This window comes from Cariama cristata, unplaced genomic scaffold (genome assembly GCF_000690535.1).
Source record: "Cariama cristata isolate BGI_N322 unplaced genomic scaffold, ASM69053v1 scaffold30226, whole genome shotgun sequence".
Taxonomy (NCBI): domain Eukaryota; kingdom Metazoa; phylum Chordata; class Aves; order Cariamiformes; family Cariamidae; genus Cariama; species Cariama cristata.
Window position 1 is genome coordinate 39,088 of NW_009620928.1, and position 17,358 is coordinate 56,445.

Below are 17,358 nucleotides of genomic sequence, written 5' to 3' on the forward strand. Positions count from 1 at the left end.
TTGTTTCAATCTAAATTAACTAGTTTCATTTTTGCTTTGTCTTTGATTAGTAGACATACTTTTAAATCCCATCTTCAAAAGGACTCCAGGTCATACTCAAATCAGTATTACAGGAATCCACCTTAGGAGTTGCGCAGCCCAAGAAAACCAAGGGAGTCGCTCCTTTGTGCGTGAGAATTACAGTAGGTGGTACGAATATGGTTGTTGTGCAGCTCTGGAACCCAGCTCCTGGGGATTTGCTTTCTTCAGCAGTGATTTTTTCAGTGATTACTATACAGTTAGTCACTCACTTTTAAAAGCCTGTGGATGTTGTAGCCGTTCCTGAACATCACACTTAGCATCTGAATTTCCCTAGGATGTCTGTTGCTGTGAAATTTCATTTCACCTCCTCTTGTGTTAGCTAAACTTGAGTCCATCTATTGCTTTTAGATTGTAGATCTTGACCGAGGACTAGTGTTAAATGTTGAAGGAAAATACCTGCAAGATTCCCAAGGCAACCCTCTCCGAGTGAAATTAGGAGGGGACGGACGTACAATTGTTGGTAAGTGATGGCTTCCTTCTTAGAGAAAAAAATCTACATTTTTTTGTGCTCATGGTACAAGTCTTTGTTGAATGCTTCAGGCATCCCCAGGTCCCATGCAAGCCATTTGAAGTTGCTTGGACCTCAGGTCTCCATCAGGCAGTCAGCACATTGCAGGGTCTGGGGAGGCTTTGGGGCATCCTATGGGGCTCTGGAGCACTAGGCAGCAAGAACCCCCCAAGTCCATCTCACTTGTATCAGCATTAGAAAGGACTGCAGGACTGAGCCAGAATAAGGATTGATGCTTGTTTATATCCTTGTATGCATAGAAAGAATTATTCCGCACCTCTAGCACTATACCAGCCATATGTGTGTGATTTATTTTATTTTTAATTCTGAAACTGACCACAAATAGTAAAAAACCCTGTGTGCGATCTGTGGAAACACTGCTGTTTGCGTATCAGTCCGCCTGTATAGATCTCTTGAATGCAAATTCAGCGCCTGCTGTTAAACTGGTTACCATGAATATTTGCAGTAGCCAGAATTTGGCACAAAAGTTTATCTGCAGTGACAGCATCTCAAGAGTTCATCCCAGTTTTTCCTTGCACGTGTTTGACATTAGGGAGCAGAATGTGGATTCATCATACCTTTCATCAACAGTTTCAAGAGTGACTTAGATTGAATGCAGGCACTATCTGCATGTTGTGATTCTGAAGTGAAACCTCCCTGCAGTCTTCCCAAGAAGTGTTTATCAAACAGCTGATAAAAGTGAACACCACTGTGGTTTATCTGAGGTTCTTTTGAACCATTTTCCAACTTCCTTAGCCATGGCTCTTTCCTAGATAACAACCACCACCTCTGTCAGCTTAGTTACAGGAGGCTGTAATCGCACTCTAAGTGCTCTTGTGGTATCTACTGTTGATAAATACCATGCTATAAGCCTGAAATGGATTAATGGTGAGATTTTTTTGGTTTTATTCTTCTCTCCTAGATGAAAAGGGTGCCCCAATGGTGAGTCCTGATGGATTACCTTTGTTTGGACATGGCAGATTTAGTAAACCTGTAGCAAGTGCACAAGATAAACCAATAATAAGCCTTGGAGGGAAACCTCTGATTGGTCTTGAAATGATTAAGAGAACAACCACTCCCTCAACTACTACTACAACGACACCCCCAACAACTACCACAACAACTACTACAACCACTACAACAACTGTTGCTACAACTACCACCACCACTCCTGAACCAACCACTGAACCACCCACAGAGAAACCACCCCCAACCTGTCCTCCAGGCACCTATGGACAGTATGATGACGAGGGCAACTTGCTATTGGGATTCGATGGCCTGCCAGAGTGCAACGCAGAAGGTAACTTCCTTTTGTGCTGTTTGAACTTCTTTGGTTGTGCCGTTTGCACAGTGCGGTTACACAAAGGTAAGGCGGGAAGGAATCTGCTTCTGAAGATTTTGGTCCATGTGATAAGGTAGGAGCTGAGATTAGAGCAGCTGAAGAAGGGTTTGGGCGTTAAATGTTTTTCCATTGGAAAATGTCAACTTTCCCCAAAGCTGAAGTTTTTCATGGAAATATGTTGATTTCAGCAAAATTCTTACCTTGTGTTGGATCCAGTCTTGTCACATGTATTGATGCACATGGGCACAAGTATAGGCAGTAGTTTTGTGGTCAAAGCACTGACATATAAGGAAGTCCTCCGCCAGGGAAAGACCTGAAAGCACTATACATTTTGTCTATTTTGTGTTCATTTCTCACAATAAATTCTGAAAAGTCTCTCTTTTGAGCCATGGTGGAACCAGCTTTTGAAAAGGAGATTCTTGTTCTCTTGCCAGTCCTCAGAGATAAGAGGTTGTCTAACAGGAACGTAGCACAGCATGGATGAAGCTGGGGAAAGACAACCCTGGCTCTGCACAGATAAGACAGAGAGTTGTACACTGATTTCTTTCTCATCTGAAAATATAAAACAGTGTTGATGCATGTCATTATTTCCCTGTTGCAGTTATACAAGCTTAGGATGTGGTACCAAACTAAAATCCGAAGAAAACAAATATAAGCACGCTAGCGTCTTTGGGCTCTGAGCCTGCTGCTACCACGTTTTACCCTTTCATCACCTGAATGTTGCATTGCAAACCAATTAGCTGCTTATTTTGCAAAACCAGATCAGGGAGCACCGTGGTGGTCCTTATCCTTTCCATTTGTAGGTAATCCCCAGCTCAGTCTGCAAATGGGCAGCAGCAGCAACATGGCCATAACTTAAACCACAGGTTGTCAGTCAGACGTCTGCCAGCTGCAGTAGCCAGTTTTAATGGGTAATGAAATCCCCTTTCCTTTCCCCTGTACACCTGTATCTCTGAAGCCAAAGTAGATTTGCAAGTAGGTCGTGTAACCACGGCCTTGGAAGCTGAACTATCGCTTGGAAGGGTGCAGAGATATGGAAAGATGTGGCTTAACCAGCTCACAGTAAGTCCAAGGATGGCATCTCTCGAAAGGCTCTCAGAAGCAGAAGGCTGGAAATTCCCTTACCAGCTACCCTGGGTAAGTAATGAGTCAGAGATATTAGTGCCTTGTACAGGTGGAATTACAATGAGTTATAGTGTTAGTACTTATCGAACAATTAGCTTCGTGTTTGACAGTGTGTATTTATAGAAGTGTGCTTGCATAGGTACCTATGCATGGATGTGTCCACCACAAACTTATGTATATAAAAATTACCATCGTCGTTAAATATTTCTTTGAAGATTTTTTTTTTCCATTTGGTGCTTTCATTGTTCTTAATTGTATTTACAAAAGTGTTACAAATATTGTTATATATGGTCACCCTGGTGTTTTCAAAGTTGCCTAAAGGGGACCATGATTTTTGGTAGAGTCCCTCCCACTCCCATCAGCTCCTTTTGCTTACCTTAAATGTTGCTTATATCCCATAATGTTTCCTCCCTTTGGCCTGTGCTATTTGATACCCGAAGGACCTCTTCTGAGAATACCTATTATAAGAACAGTAAGAGTTCATGAAATATGGCTGGGATAAATCTGAGCATAGGCTCCAGAAGCTGAACAACAAAAGGCTTTGCAGTATTATTTTTAGCACAGTTGTGGGCTAGGGAATTTTCATGTGATTTTATGAACATTTGAAAACATTCTGCTTGGGGTTTTTTGCCTTCTACCAGATGGGCTTGCTGAATCCTTGAACTTTGTTAGAGGCATGCTTGAAAACTAGTTTTTTACACAGGCTGCGTGTTCAATGAGAGTGGCCCTTAAGTCACTCCTAAGCTGTCTGGCATTTCGACAGGGTGTCCGCAAATGCATCACAGCGGAAGATTGAAAGGACAAGGTGGTGCTGGATTTCTACTTCTTACTTGCTATATAGCTTGAGCAATATTAGTCCCTACCTGGCAATTATGAAAGTCTCTCTGAAGAGTAATTTTTAGGATTTTCTTGATTTATTTTTTTTTTTTTCATCTTGGTGACCTGCCTTCAACATTTGACAAACGCAGCAAGACAGCCTGCCTGTTCGACAGAGGAACTTGCTTGAAAAGAAAAAAGGATCTTTGTGGTATTTACTTAATGATGGCTGGTTTTGTTTAGCAAGTGCAGTGTCTATTTCAAGAGGGATAAACAACTACTACTTGAACTATCAAAACATGTAAGGCAGTTTTCCCTTGACCATTTCCAAATTGTATTTTTATGTTGTCTTTCTCTTTAATCTGAGTCTGGAAAATACTCCAGATCATTTAATGAAATACTTTTTCTGCCAAAGCTTGATATTTGTTGCTAAGTGCTTTACTCACAAACAGCCGGGGGCTGCAAGCGCCAAAACGCACTGCCAAACATTCTACTTAAGCTTCGGCAAATTCCCTTACTCTCTGGCAGGATTTTTGCTCGACCCAGCAGAATTTATTGTCAACATTTCACTAGATTCAGCAGTCTTCAACTTTCAAGAAGGAGTTTGGCCACACAAGCATGATTTGTCAGTGAAATCAGCTAAACTTTTTTTCATGAACTCACAAGGAAAAAAAAAAAGGTGGAGTCTTAACCATGTATTACATGTGATAAAGTCAAGTGATGGTTGCGCAGTCCGCTGTCCTTACAGATGCCAAAGCACTATGGCAAGCGGTCATAGCAAGACTTAGCCTCGTTTGGTACAGGCAAGGTTCACTGAAGAGCTGCAGCGAAGGATGACAAAGCTGGCGTGCGCACAGAAAATGATAAAGTGAGAGTCTTTTGGAAAGTACCCCTGTCATTGCCATGCCACAGTAATGCCAAAGAAGCACAAACAGTGAAGTAGAAGAGGCTGAACAAGTATAAAAATAGAAAATAAAATTGGTTTTGTTGGATTGTACATAGGCCAAAGGCTGACTAGCTAATAGGTGTGAATGAGTTGAAATCTGCCCCTGAAGGACTTCAAATTTCTGCATATCTGAGCCGCTTGTTTACTGGAATGTAGTCAAAGGTAAGTGCATACGTTATAGACGTTGGTTGATGCTGGCCAGCTGTGGTGAGAAGATCTGCAGAATTCAGCAAAGGATCTACTTTGTTGCTGGAGAAGTCAAGTGGCTTCCAAGTGGATCATCTCCTGAAGAGTAGCTGCAGAAGGCTATCATGGGAAAATGTCAGATTTTGCTATATGAAATTTTGACAAGAATTAACCTTTTCCTGTGTTTTGAAAGCTTATTTTGCGTTAGAATCACTACTGTGTATTTAAAAGAAACTTATTGTAGTAGAAAAAAAGCACTCTTGTGCAATAATTGTTGGTTCTGAATAAAAAAACCAGCAAAATGAAAATGTACCATTCAGATTATATTTGTGAACTATTTGACATTGGCAGTTGAAATTTTGCATTATTCGTATTACTGGCTTAGTAAAAATGATATTATTGCTTCATATCAAGTGTTACAGGAACATTACCAGCTTTTCTGTAGTAGCCTGAGGTCAAAGCTGTCTTTCTCTTGCCTTTGTTCACACCCTGGCCTCTCCCCAGCCCCAGCATTTCATTGAAGACTTCTGATTGTACCTGCAGCGGGTTCCAGCACAATGTTTTTGCTTTGTTTGCGTTGCTTTTCATGGCTAATCTGAGCTTTGTGTGCTCTTTGGCTTCCCTGAATAACATGTGGATAAATGCATTTCTCAGAGTGTGCAGGGAAGCCTCCAGGGTTTACAAGGTGAGGTGCTTAATGGTTGATGTATCTGGTGCTGGATACACCACCTGCAGAGATACTGGGATAATATGTAGGGATAGGCATCTGGGAAGTCTGTGGGTGCATTTGCGTTGGTTTTGGGGTGGATTGGGAGAGTGGTTTTGATGTGCACCTCACAATCATTTCTTCCTGCTATGCTTTCGTTTGCTTCGTGGAGCAATCTCGGTGTGCACAAACCGAATTCCTGTTGGATGAAAGCAAAAGCAGTCCTTCAGGATGGCACGTATGCGCCCCAGCCTCTAATGGGCATTGAGTCCACAGGATCAGACTAGAGCTGGTGCAAAGTAGAACCCCAGAAAATGCAACACCAGTTACTTCATTCTACAAATCCATTCCTTTTGGGCTGCGTTACTTGCTAGCATAGACACAGTCTGTAAATGTCATGGCGCTGTGTGTTGTTTGATCTTTATTCCCCCCAAAAAAATATTTGAATAGAAGTTTTCGGTTTATTTGATTTGTTTGGTTGTTTTTTTGCATGTAAATTTCTTACATTTGCTGCTCCTGAGGCTGTAAAACGTTGTCAAATCCTGACCGAAGCGTTAGGTGGTTACTGGCAGCCTGCCTTTGCTCTGGAGCTGCCGAGCCCTGGGGCCGAGCTCCCAGAAGGTGCATTGCTCTCGAGTTTGAGTACCGGCCCTGAACCCATTTTCCTCCAGCAAAACTCCTGGCTACTGCAGTTAGCTACTCATCTCTTATTCTAAATATGCAGAGCGGACTGTCCCTATATTATCTGGAAACTAGGCAGTTACCTTATTTCTATACAAATCAACTGGCTAAAGATTTTTATTTTAACCTTTGTTCCAGAAGTATTTTACTAGAAGGGTGGGGATGAGACCATTGAATTCTTACATCTTTTTTTTCCTTCTCCTTCAACAGATACATTCTCAGGACTGGATTCAGATGTGACAGCAACTCCAGAGGCATATGTGATATATGATGATGGTACTGTTTAACTCTAAAAGTCTATTGCAAATGGCATGTTTGGGGTTGGTTTTTTTTCCCTGTCTTCTTTCTTTGGAATTGGGTTTGAGGGGGCAGGTTGGTGAATGGGAGCTTAAGCAAGCAGTGGTGATCTAGAAAAGCTTTCCAGAGTCCTGCGTCACAGGTGAAGAGCAAGGGTGCAAAGGCAGCTGTTTCTGGACCTGAAAGTCCCTTTCTGTCGGTCCTGCAATCTAACAGGAACCTGTTGTGGAAATAAATTACGTTCCGAGCTGGGTCATACAGTCACTGCTTCAATGCTAGATTTACTTTCTCCGGTACAACTTCTAACTCCAACCCAGCCAAAGTCAATGAAATCTTCTAAAATAGAAAATCCAAACAACATCTGAGCCCTGGAAACTTGAAATACCTTAGTGAGTTTTTAGCACTCTACAGCATTGTGAATACATTTCTTTTTTTGTCTTTTTTTTTTGGATGTGTAGTCTGCATTTAGACTATAAAACATGCTCATACTGAATGAGGTCACCTACATATAAAATAATTAATCTGCTGAATTCATGTGGAATTTAAATCAAAGAGATTTGAAATCAGATAAAAGGAGAAGAGGGAAAGATATTTGCACAGTTATATTCGTGCCATCTTGATATTATAATCCAGGACACACAAAACAGCTGAGGAGGAAGCCTCAAGTCCCAGCATTTAATTATAAGTTTGCATAGGGAATGCAGGCAAATTCTCAGTTACGGGAACTAGCATTCACTTTCTGCCATCAGTGACTTCTCATGTTCTGCTCCTTTTAATCCTCAGATTCCTCCTCCTACCCCCACATACTAAAGCGAATAAGTACAGACCTCAAAGCTTTTTAGTAGAATTTATGGCTCTAGAATAATAAAAATCTTTTTCTCTGTGGATGCAGTGCTGGGATCTTAAGTCAAACCACCACCACCAAGAGAAAAGCATTTAAAAAGCGAGTGCAGCAGCTGAGAGGAGGATATCATAGACTTTTGTGCTTTTTATTCTGATGACTTCATACTGAGGCCAAAATTTAGAATGTGGGGAGGAGAGGAGGAACTAAAAACTGCACAAGTCCTACATTCCCTGTTCCTTACATCCCTGTGAAAGCGGAATATCCTCAGTGCACAGGTCTTTTGCCAGACCTCCCCTGAGGTGCAGACAACAAATGCTTCAGCGGTTTAGGCAGAAAACGCTCAAAGCCACGAGCAGAGTCCCACAGCCTGTACGAGGACATGGCTGGGATGCCAAACGCATCTTTCCCTTCATTTTGTGTGTCACTCTGGTAGCGCAGCTAGCTTTTCAAAGAGCACTGGATTTAATAGGACTGAATATCAAGGAGGACTGACTATCAGGAGATTCACGTGGGCCAGTTTGCCTTCCCTCGTGGCCCTGATGGGACCACACATGGCAAGTACAAGACTCTGCACCTCTTAAGTCACAGGAAGGTTTAAGAGCAGTATGGACCAGCGCCAGCATTGTAGAATAATAACACAGAGTTTCCTTAAAAAGCCATTTTTTCAGTCACTTATCTCCTTCCTTTGGCACCTGAGGGCTGTGGCCAGGGATTCAATTGCTGCGCTGTCTTCTCTTGGGGGTTGTGAGGGGAGGTGGCAGAAAAAGCGCAGTCAGGATGTTGCTGTATGAATACATTAGTTTATTGTCATCCTTTTTACCTGTGTGAGCAAGGTCTAAATCAGCAATGACACTAGTATTCTAAGGGAAAGACTTTGTGCTCGCTGTCCATCAGTTCGGTAGAAACCCTTGCAAGGCTGCGGTGTGACCAACCCTGACTTAGAGGCCCATAAGGAGTGTGGGGCAGCTAGGGCACTCCTTTGGGACGGTGGCTGGTGACAGAAATGTTTTGCTTCTCATAGTTAAGCCAAAATAACATGAAGCAAGCTAACATTTTCATCTTATGCTTCCTCCGAAGACTACGAGTTTTTTGAGAGCACTTTGCCACCAACCACCACCACTGTCACCACCACCACTGCTTCTACAACGACGGAATTGGAAGTTGTCTATCCGGAGACTAGTGTTGTTGGCACTGGCCCTGTGTCAGAATACGATATTGCTGGGAAGAAACGGTTCACTGGTAAGGATGTCCCTTGGCTTATGTAGCTTACTACTTGTGCTGCAAAGAGTTCTTGTACTAGCAAGGTCAATCCTTAAGCTAAGAGCATTGCACAAATAGGTCCAACAGACCAGTGTGTGGTCCCTGCAAGGACTGCCACCTGGGAAACCCAAACAGCAGTACTTTGTTCATAGCTTCGATGCTTGCATGTCTGCGTGTGGACCCACACTGATTTTGTTGGAACGGTGCAAACCTCTTTGTAGTCTTTCAGTGTAAGTGCTCTGCTTGTATTCTGCATTGTGTTCGGTTTAGCTGAAGTCAGTAAGAAAGCAGGAGTGTCTACTCCAGTGCTCAGTTCAGCTCAACTGCATCATTTTAAGTTCACACCAGTAGTTCAATCAGTGCAAGTCTCCACGTAGGTGTGAGTTGTCCTCTGGGGGAACCTAATTCTTTTCCACTGACCCATGCAACCCAAGCATGTATGTCAAAGGTGTGCTTCAAAGTCGAGGAATGAATGGTATTTGGGATATGAACTTTCCAAGAAGTAAAACCAATAGAGATAAATTTGACTTTGCTATTTGTATCTTTGCACTGTAGAAGGAACTTGGTGAAGGAACCCCCAATACGTTGACATGAGCCATGAGGCTGACTCGTGTGTGCATGAGCTATTCAAGAGTGTTGCAGCTCTAACTTAAGAGCTGCTCTACTTCTTTGTCAGAAGCAGCTGCGGGCCAGACCAGAGGGATTTGGTCTCTGCAAATCCGGTCTCTCTCACTGCATTCCAGCCTCCACCCTAGACTGGTAACCCCCCACAGCACTTTACAAACCTCTGGCATTTGAACTGAGGTCAAGTCAGCTGCTGGCTCACCTAGCATTTCAGATGGGAGTTCAGGGGATGGAGAGTCAGCTTTGACTCATGTCTTGCTTTCCCTTCCAATATCCACAAGCTTCATGCGGCTTAGAGTGGAGCTCTGCTGCTGGAGTAAAAGATTCGGTTTTATATATACCAAGACTTTTTCCAGTGCATCTTCAGTTTCCCTGTCCAAACAATTTCATGATGTTTCTATTCAGCTCTCTCACTGACAGTGCTTCTTGATTCATTTAGCTGGAGAGGCTAAAATTAACTTCATTACAAGATCTGGAAAAAATCCCTTTAGGGCATGAAATCCAATAAGATAAACCAAGAAATGTTGGTTTATGAACATTTCAAGGCACTAGGGAAATAATATTACCATTTCAATGAATTGTATTATTGCAACTGAATAAACATTTCCAAAGCAAGTTTTATAGTCCTTACTTTGAATGTTACAGTGACTTTTAAGGCAATGAAAAGATGGTTTAATCTTTTCCTGAACTGAAATGCAATTCCAGTCGGTCTAAAGCTTTCAAAAATAGAAGTTACAGGTTGGGAGCACATGCCTGGAAGGACTCATGACTCCTGGTCCCTTAGTACCCAGGGGAGCACAGCAATAATCCCTTCGTTTAACCTGGTCGGACTTCATCTTGGAATTGCTTGTCTTGTTCCCTCTATTGTTTCACTCCAGCTTCAGGATATTTGTGTAAGAACCAACCACTTAGACCCATAAAGTCTTAGGCGATCTAAGGCCCTGGCAGGGATCTGTTCCCACGTGTGGAGTTTGGGTAACATTTTCACCCCACCTTCCAGAGCAGCTGGAGGTAGTGTGTGAAGGGTCCTGTGGTCAGACCGCTCTCTTCTGCCTCTCGTAGCAAAGACGATCCTTCTGTCTTTGCATAACTGGGTACAGTTGTGGGAGGGGAACCTGAATATTGGCATCCCGTTCCCCCTACTCATCAATCAAATTGAGCATGAGCCATGCTTTGTTGGCAGCAGTGACCTGTCTCTGGGCTGGAAGGTGAGGAATTTTAAAGTGTGCCACAAAACTTGACTCCCTTTTTCAGAAATTGCCAGCCTGTGTGCTGCTCCGTGGTACCTACAACGTGCTAACTCAACACCACCCTTTCCTGTCTCTTCCAGCTCCTTATGTGACCTATCTCAATAAAGATCCAGCAGCCCCCTGCTCCTTGACAGAGGCCCTGGAGCACTTCCAAGTGGAGAGCCTCGATGAAATCATCCCTAATGACCTCAGAGAAAGAGAGCTGCGTCCCCTGAAAGCCCCCCACAACATCACTGTTGTGGCAGTTGAAGGCTGTCACTCCTTTGTCATCGTGGACTGGGCCAAACCTGCTCGAGGAGACATGGTAACAGGTACTCTCCTGAGGGTTGGTCTCCTGATGCGGTAGTGGGGAAGGTTTTCTTAAATGACCGTTTTTTACCTTAAACTGAACCAACAGCTCATGAAGTTCTCACTCCTCTGCAATTTTCTGAGGGAGGTGAGTACTTTCGGAGTAGCGAGAAAGGTCCCTCTGTCATCCCAGGGATGGGGAATATGTTAAATGAATGTATTAATTTACATCTCCTTTAATGTCTTTAGAACTTTTGAGATCCAGAAAGAAGCCTAACTGACTTCAAGAATCACTCTCAAAAGTTGCTGGAAAAACACTAGAGTAAATAACCAAAATATTTTAGAAATTAATCAACCCCTGTTTGTCAGTGGACCCAAAGGATCTGAAGTAAGCATTGGAAAAGGCCAGTGCTTTGGTGCTAAGGTCCAGTTTTCGAGGAGCCTCACCCAGCTCTGCAGCTGACAGCCATGGCAGAGGGGTGGGGGCTGGTGGAGCCGAAGCAGCGATACTGGTGGGGAAGGGAGAAGGTGGCACATGAACAGGCTGTGTGGTGTCTGTCCCACAGCGTTTCATTCTTCAAGGCTGTTGATACAGTACCTTACCGAGTGCAGTTTGAGTAACTTCTTTTTTTTCTCAGAAAACCCGTAGTATTTCTAGCTGTATTGGTTTCTGCACAGTCAGTGTATCACTTAAAAAGTGAATGGGTTGCCTCTGTCATCTTTTTGCTTTCACTGTGTGCCATCCTGGGTACCATCCTCTGATATAATGCTCCATCATTATTAGCTAGTGACAGGAAATTGTTGTAGCCTGGGATTTTCCAGGAGAGTCAGGCATCAAATCACTTTCATGTTCAGAGTTGCTTCTACTCTTTTTAACCTATAAAATCTACCACGACACCTAAGGATATAATTTATTTAAAAATTATTTAGAATCCTCACAACTATTTGTCTTTCTTTTTTGCAGGCTATCTGGTTTACAGTGCATCCTATGATGACTTTTTAAAGAATAAGTGGTCAACCAGGACTGCAGGATCTACTCATTTGCCAATTGAGAACCTGAAGCCCAACACACGGTAAGGATTTGATCCACTCTTTCTCACTTCTGTTAGGGAAGTAAAACAAATTTTGAGACTTGTCAATTGTTTTTTTTGGCCTTAGTATAGGTGTTGACAACTGATCTAGATTTTACTCATTCTGTTTGACAGCAAATTGTTTTATAAACCGCACAGCTACTTACGTGATATCTTTACCATATTAACCCTGGAGCAGATGACTGTGTACATGCACGTATGTTTGTGTATATGAAAACACGTATCAGTGACAGAGAAAACCTTCTTTTAAAAATGCGTTTTCTAGCCTTATGCATAACTGAATCAAATTTTGGGGGGAAGAGTATACTAAAGTATACCCTTGGTACGATGTGATGTCGCCATTCCCACATACTGGTGTGGCCAAGGTTTGATACCTAAGGGCTGGTGGGGAGAGGTGCCGCTCACTGATCTGTTTTCGCTGTCTGTTCCCATGAGTTGTGCTGGACGAGAAGGCTTGGCAGTATATAATGAGGCTGTGGCAGTTGCTCAGAAGTCAGTTTGGCAGAAGCTTTAGGTCTTTGTCTTGCAAAAAATCTCACTGAAATGGCAGAACAAGAATGCGTGCTTTGCGTGATGTTGCAATAATACATGACAATTGGGAGGGAAGTACATGGCCACGAAGGGACTACATTAAAATTACTTCTTTTGACAGATGCTTGGTGTCTCTCCTACTTTTCTCTCAAATTCTGAGTCTGAAATACTTTTGGTGCTGCCTTGGCCTAGGTGATTGCTCTTCACGTGCTGACTGCAGTCTCTTAGACAGTAGTGGCAGGTGTTGCTCACGTATTTGGTAACGTGGGAGATGCACTGGGATTGTGGGCTGGGACTAGCATGCCTCGCTTGATGATGAGCTACAGATCAGAGCATCCACTTCTAGGACAGGCACATAGGGTTTGTGCCAGGGCAACACAGAAGAGAGAAACGGTATGACCTAAAGTATCTTTTCTTTCCAAGATAATTTCTAGATGAAGGAAAGGTTCTGCAGGTTAAAAGCAGTTGATTGAGAACCTCAACCTAGAAAACAGAATTGTTTGACCATGACCTTCATCTAAAATCTTAATAGATTAAATAATAAAATAAGATAAAATGAATTATGAAAATTCAGTGCAGTGTAGCATTTGAGTCTCAAGTATGACCAGGCATATTTTTTCTGACCATGCTACAGTGCTTCTCCGCACAGCCCTGACTTTAGCATAAACTCACACGTGCCTTGCCCCTGCAGCTGCTCCTGCTGGCCCTGAAACATCCAAGCACCAAGAAATCACAGGATCTGTTAAGAAGCAGGTGCTGGTCCCCTGTCTCCTCCCTGGAGATTTCCCTCCAACCAAAGAGTTCTGAAGACATGGCATCTCTTTGGGAGAGCCAGCACCGGAGCAACTTCAGCAGCAGTTCCTTAGGCAGGTGAACCAGAGACATGTCCACAACAGGACACTTGCAGCTTCAAAAACCTGGGATATTAGCAGGCAAAAGGTGTATGGAGAGGCTGGATAAGCACACACAGGACATCCAAAGAGTTAAAAAAACAGAAATAAGATGTTACATGAAAAATTTCGTGCCATTTTATTCTCTCCTGTTCTGTCTACAGTGCTGTCAGTCACATGCTTCATGAGGCTTTTTCTTACATATCCAAGAGATAAAAAAAGACAACCTATTCTGAAGATTAGTAATCTAGACCTCAGTGCAAGTCCTTTGGAGTGGTTTGTGGTGTGTTAAAGCAGTATTACTTGCACAGCAGAGAGCTGCAATTGTATGCTCTGCGTCCGTTAGTGCCCTTGTTATAAAACATCGTTACAGTTGTATGGAGGAAGATGTGGGGCACAGTTTATCTGTGAGTTTCACCTGTCATAACAAGATGGAAGTGCTCTGAGATCTCCTAAACTCTGTTCCTAGATAGTGAGAGAAGTGGGTGCAGACCTTCCTGCCTTTGTACATCCATGTCCTTGTGACGTGAGGACACCCTTTCCCTAAACCTCTCTCCTCCTACTGCTAGTCCCAGGTCCTGCCTCCACATCCCAGACTCCTGTACATCCCCAGCCCTTTTCCTCTTCACCAGTTTTTGCTCCTCCACTCTCACCCTGTCCCCCATGCAGGCCAGGGAGGCATATGCCCCAGCTTCCCCTGGCTAGGGTCCTCCATCTCTTACTTCTCTGCGTTTTCCACCTTCCAGCCACAGCTCCTCACCTCTTCACTGTCTTTCAGTCAAGTCTCCCTCACCTGCTGCCCCAAGGACAGTGTTGAAGGCCAGCGATAGCTCTCTGCTTCTCGTGCCCAACATCTCAAGGGCTCCAGGTCACCAGAAAAAGCGGTTGCAGTGAAAACCCCCAGGAACCCTGCAACCGCTGTCCCGGCCACACTCGGTACAGGGGAATTGGTGGGAATTGAGCTGCCAACCTGTGACACATCTGGTGAGACATACGTTAACTGCGGCCTTCAGGTCACAATTTGGCTGTATTTGAATGGGGTTTTATAGGAACAGCAGGGTTACAAGTTCATGCATCTTCATAAACCTAGTAACTCTCATGTGAAATATTGAGGTGCTGTTTCAAAGTAGGGAGGTTCGAGCAAGTGCTCTTTGTTTTAAGCATATTATTTCCCCAGCATCTTACTGAAGAATGGTGTAATCCGTTGGCCTGTGTTGTACGCTCAGTGGAGGCAATAAAGGCTTCATGTGGGGTCTGTGGTGGAGAAGGAGGGTTCTTTACAACAGAGAAATTGTGCGTATCAGCCAATCTCATTCACATTCTCCAAATCCACAGACTGAATTGATTGCGTATTTTTTGTCTTAAAAATAACTCCCTAACCACTGGGAAAAGACCCCATGCCTAACTAAGAAAATATGGCATGAAATCTGAAGTTAGTCTAAAAATTTTGTGTTTGCATTGTTAGCACATTTTATGAGAAATCTCCGATTAAGTCAGATTTACTGTATGCAGATGTTACTGACTGCTGAGTGCCCCGTGAGGGGCTGCTGGTGGTGCAATCTTGCGGTGTGCACAGCGTATCAGCAACAGGTTGGCATCTTGGCAGAAGTCAACCCCAGAGAAGATTTGAAGCTGTCAACATATCCTGGAAAACATCTGCCTGTTGTTTGGGTTTTACAAACAAAACGGAAGTCTATGTTTAACCCGTGTCATGAGTTTTCTTCCGAGGCCTGGTCTAACCTCTGTTTGAGAAGTGGAAGTTTTTTCCATTAGCAAAACTCTGGTCAGCTTCAGGGGGCACAGGAGATGCTTCCTTGTGATGTGTGAATTTAAATGCTAAAAATACTTATCTCGCTTTGTGACTGTGAGTGCCAGCTCTTCAATTCCAACGGAAGGGAGACAGCTTGAATTAAGTCAAAATCATTTTGCTCCAAGTGACAGGTATGGTGATACAAGTAGTCATATAGTGTAAATGAATAAAAATATTACATTACAGTTTACTATGTCCTTTCTTGACATGTCAGTAGAAGTGGTATATAAAAAAAAACCTCAAAGAAGGTTTGTTTTTAGGAGGAAAAGCTTTTTTCTTGTCTGTATTGAGAATGAACAACAAACGGTATTGCATCTGTTGCAGTTGTGATTTTCTGTGCCTATTGGTAACGACTCATTGCAGTTCTGCCTAAGCAAAGTGTAATCAAAGCGCAATCTACTTAAAGATTACAAATCTTGTTCATGTATTTACGTGGTGAAGAACAGTTGAGTTACAGTGATTTGAGATTTCCTGGCAAATTCATCAGCTGAAGCATTCTGACTAATGAAAACGTCAGATGCCTGGACCTAGAAAGGCTTTGGCAGTTTCTTCTTTATTTGTCATGTCTGAGAAAGAAATATATCCTAACTGCATGATTTTATTGACATTCTTAATACAGCAATCATAGGATCATCTACGTTTAAATCACAGGTCAGCAAGTCATGAGACCTGGCTCTCTCTCTGGCACGACTAGAGGCTTCTTGTGCGTATAAAGGCTTAGGAACTAATTTTCCAATTTAGTGAAATAAAATGTACTCATAACTTCATTGCTATTTTTTCCAGACAGTCGGGCAGGCAACTTGAACAGTCGTGTGTCCCAGACAGGCTTCTGTGTACCTAACAGGACACCTGACTGCACAGTTGCCCTGATTGTGTAGGTGGTTGGTCCCTGCATTACGCGTTAGATACAAAACTGCATGATTTTTCCCCTCTTAAACAGGTGGACGAGGTTCTTGGGCTGCTCTCTCCTATTTCAGATGTGGATCATCGCACTTACGTATCTCATGGGAATGTTTTGAAGCTAGCGTTAATACACGCGTATTAAGTGCACTGAAAAGGTTGCTCACAAGGTGCCACTGTGTTGCAAAGGTGGTATGTAGTTATGTCTCTTTGGAAGCAGTGGGAAGTCAGGCATCCATACAGATGTTTTCACTATGCTTTGAAGCATTACGGAAAAGATGTAGGCTGGAAAACATTTTTCTCCTGCACTTCTGAAATAGTTACACCAGGCACTGGGCTAAGTCAGTAACAGGTTGGTGCTGGGTTGCAGCTGTCTTGGGTCAGCGTGAGGCATCTCTGCCCTGTGTCCCATCCGTGTGGTCAGGTTTGTGCTGCCGGCCCCTGCCCCGATCCGGGTGGAAAAGGTGCGAGTGGGTGAAGGAGGTGTGGATGGATGCAGGTGTCCCACAAGAGCATTAACCACTCGGGGGCTTAAAGCAGTGCTCAGGTTGCCGTGCTCTGCTGGGTGGCCAGAAGTAGAGGAGCACACGGGAGGCTTTTTGCCTCACCTCTCCTCTTTCTCCAGCCGTGCTAAACACTCAGAAGCTGCGGTCAAGAAATCGAGGTCAATAGTTAAAACCATGGGCAAGTATTTCTGCCAGCAAGAGGATTGTGCTAGGCATGAGCTAAAAGCACAGCCTTGCTAAATTTCAGTATTTAACGTGGTTTTTTTTTGCCACAGTGCGTGTGTCTTTTAAGGAAAGCCATGAGTTGTTGGTGAGCATTGCATAGTCATTAATTACAGGCAGAACTGGCTGCAGAAAGCAGGAGTGGAGCCGATTTCTGGTGTCAGCTGTGGGACACGGCAGGGACAGGGCACATCCCCTGAGCAGGGGTGGGAACGTGTCCCGCAGAGGGTCTGACCGTACGTGTGCTCCACGTCTGGCACAGGTACAAGGTAAAGCTCATGCCACAGATGATGCCCAGAATATTTCAATTCTTGTAGCTTCCATGTTGATCTCACCTAGAGGACCCGCTTGTAATATTTATGGAGTGAACAAGTGGATGCCCTGGCATGTACCCTGGAGATAACCGGCTTGCTTCACGGCAAAACCCACTGTTCACATAACTGCCACCCTCCTG

At 43.6% G+C, this 17,358-nt stretch overlaps 1 protein-coding gene across 1 annotated transcript in view; it reads left to right on the top strand.

Annotated features, from left to right (window-relative positions):
* The window catches only part of FNDC1 (fibronectin type III domain containing 1), a gene marked incomplete at both ends in the record, with an annotated part of 34,605 nt that overhangs the window by 15,815 nt on the left and 1,432 nt on the right, over positions 1-17,358 (top strand). Inside the window, 7 exons of the mRNA XM_009701778.1 lie at positions 430-541; positions 1,512-1,889; positions 6,329-6,331; positions 6,602-6,667; positions 8,610-8,771; positions 10,747-10,977; positions 11,919-12,027. Of these exons, the coding sequence (XP_009700080.1) occupies positions 430-541; positions 1,512-1,889; positions 6,329-6,331; positions 6,602-6,667; positions 8,610-8,771; positions 10,747-10,977; positions 11,919-12,027 (1,061 nt within the window). The remainder of the gene's footprint in view (positions 1-429; positions 542-1,511; positions 1,890-6,328; positions 6,332-6,601; positions 6,668-8,609; positions 8,772-10,746; positions 10,978-11,918; positions 12,028-17,358) is intronic.